The sequence below is a fragment of the Babylonia areolata genome, chromosome 1 (genome assembly GCF_041734735.1).
Source record: "Babylonia areolata isolate BAREFJ2019XMU chromosome 1, ASM4173473v1, whole genome shotgun sequence".
Classification (NCBI taxonomy): Eukaryota; Metazoa; Mollusca; class Gastropoda; order Neogastropoda; family Buccinidae; genus Babylonia; species Babylonia areolata.
In genome coordinates this window covers 6,053,538-6,055,630 of record NC_134876.1, presented here as the reverse complement: position 1 = coordinate 6,055,630, position 2,093 = coordinate 6,053,538, and the positions used below count along the sequence as shown (strand labels likewise).

Here is a 2,093-nt window from a genome sequence, read left to right as displayed (position 1 = left end):
TGTAGGAAATCCGTTTTCCTGAACAAGTGCATACAAGTGAAGTTATTGTTTGTTTAGTAAAGAAGACTAGCTCGCAGTCGTCGATCTAAAGAGAACAGTCTTCGAAATCTTCATTCATATGAATTTACTACCCGAAAAAATGTTTATACTTTCACTCAGCCATATATTGATAATTCTGGAAAGTGCAACACATCGAGAATCGATTTGAAATTTGTTTACAAGAGTCACAAGAGAGAGACAGACAGACAGACAGAGACAGACAGACTGACAGACAGACAGTGGAAACGAAACGAATTCACTTCATGATTGTATAGTGTGTCTTCTCGTTTAACATCCCGTACAGATTACATTGAAAATAAATACACACATATAAATACATACACATGTCATATTCTATAAACAGGAACATAACAGCAACAACAACAACAACAACAACAACAATAGCAGAAAAGGGAGGAAAAGGTTAGGATTTACCTGACAGACAGAAAGACAAATAGATAGGGGCAGAGAGAGAAAGACAGACAGACAGACAGAGAGAGACTTAACTTACGCCCTCATCACTTCTCCTTCCAATAATAATGTAGCGTCCCGAGGCAGCCAACAGCAGACAACAGCAGACTGTAAAACTGAGGACACTGGCATGAAGCTTTCCTCCGCTCATCTTTTCTAGTGGTGGGAAGTTTTCACAGCTTCGGCCAGTACACTCACTCTGGAATCTGGTATTGCTAGCTAGCAAACTAGAAACGTGTCCACTGGACAGACAAGTATATATATCACACACACACACACACACACACACACACACACATATATATATATATATATATATAGAGAGAGAGAGAGAGAGAGATACACACGCGTCGAAATCCCGAACCACCATCTCCCCTCTTACATTCCCCCGCCTCTTACCCCCGCCCCACTCCCCCCCAGTTGGCCTATTCCTTTGCAACTCTTTTTGCTGTGCATGTGGTATCTAATTTACGTTTCCAAATCACCATCATGGGTGTAATTTTACGCAATGAAAAGCAATTTCAGGGAGTTTCAAAAATTAGGATAAATCGCCATCACTAGTTTCAGCACCACCTTCCCCCCAATGCCCCTCCCCCCCCCCCCCCCCCCCGCTTCCACCCCCCCCACACACACACACACACCTTTCCCTCACCATCTTCCTTTCCCTCTTTCACACCCTTCCCCGGTCCCACATTTCCCCTCCCTACCCAATAATTTCTTGAAATTATTGGCATTTATGTTTACCCTTTGCAATGGGACCTTGGCCTTTTATTTTGAAAGACATGTTTTTATTTTTACTCTCTCTCTCTCTCTCTCTCTCTCTCTCTCTCTCTCTCTCTCTATCTATCTATCTATCTATCTCTCTATCTCTGTCTTTCTCTCTCACCTCTCCCTCTCTCTCTCTCTCTCCGGATAATCCATCTACTCAGACCTAATTAAGTAACAACTAATGTCAGGTCCATGAACAGTTTGATATTGTGCGATGCTGTTCAAGTGTTATAATATCCCTTCCCGTGCCCACCCCCCAGTCCCATCCCCTGCTTTTGAATTGTGGTCCATGGCTAAAGTTCATAAACACATTTTCGTTCGTTCGTTCTCTCTCTCTCTCTCTCTCTCTCTCTCTCTTTCTCCATCAGATTGTGCGCAGATTTATGTATGTGTGATCCCTGCTCAGATGTCGCCACACCATGTTCACGCATCACGTGATACAACAATTGCTTCTTTTGATTCTGCCATCAGGACTGTCAGTGCCCTGAAAACATCTGGTCATTTTTATTCTGCCATCAGGACTGTCAGTGCCCTGAAAACATCTGGTCTTTTTATTCTGCCATCAGGACTGTTGGTGCCCTGAAAACATCTGGTCTTTTTATTCTGCCATCAGGACTGTCAGTGCTCTGAAAACATCTGGTCTTTTTATTCTGGTATATAGACTGTTGGTGCCCTGAAAACATCTGGTCTTTTTATTCTGGTATCAGGACTGTTGGTGCCCTGAAAACAGCTGGTCTTTTTATTCTGCCATCAGGACTGTCAGTGCCCTGAAAACATCTGGTCTTTTTATTCTGCCATCAGGACTGTCAGTGCCC

The 2,093-nt window shown here is 43.2% G+C and overlaps 1 protein-coding gene across 1 annotated transcript in view; it reads right to left on the bottom strand.

Moving 5' to 3' along the window:
• The window catches only part of LOC143300284 (uncharacterized), a 9,688-nt gene extending 8,900 nt beyond the window's left edge, over nt 1–788 (bottom strand). Inside the window, exon 1 of the mRNA XM_076613912.1 lies at nt 551–788. Coding sequence (XP_076470027.1) covers nt 551–661 — 111 coding nt within the window. The 5' untranslated portion in view covers nt 662–788. The remainder of the gene's footprint in view (nt 1–550) is intronic.
• Between the last annotated feature and the right edge of the window lie 1,305 nt (nt 789–2,093).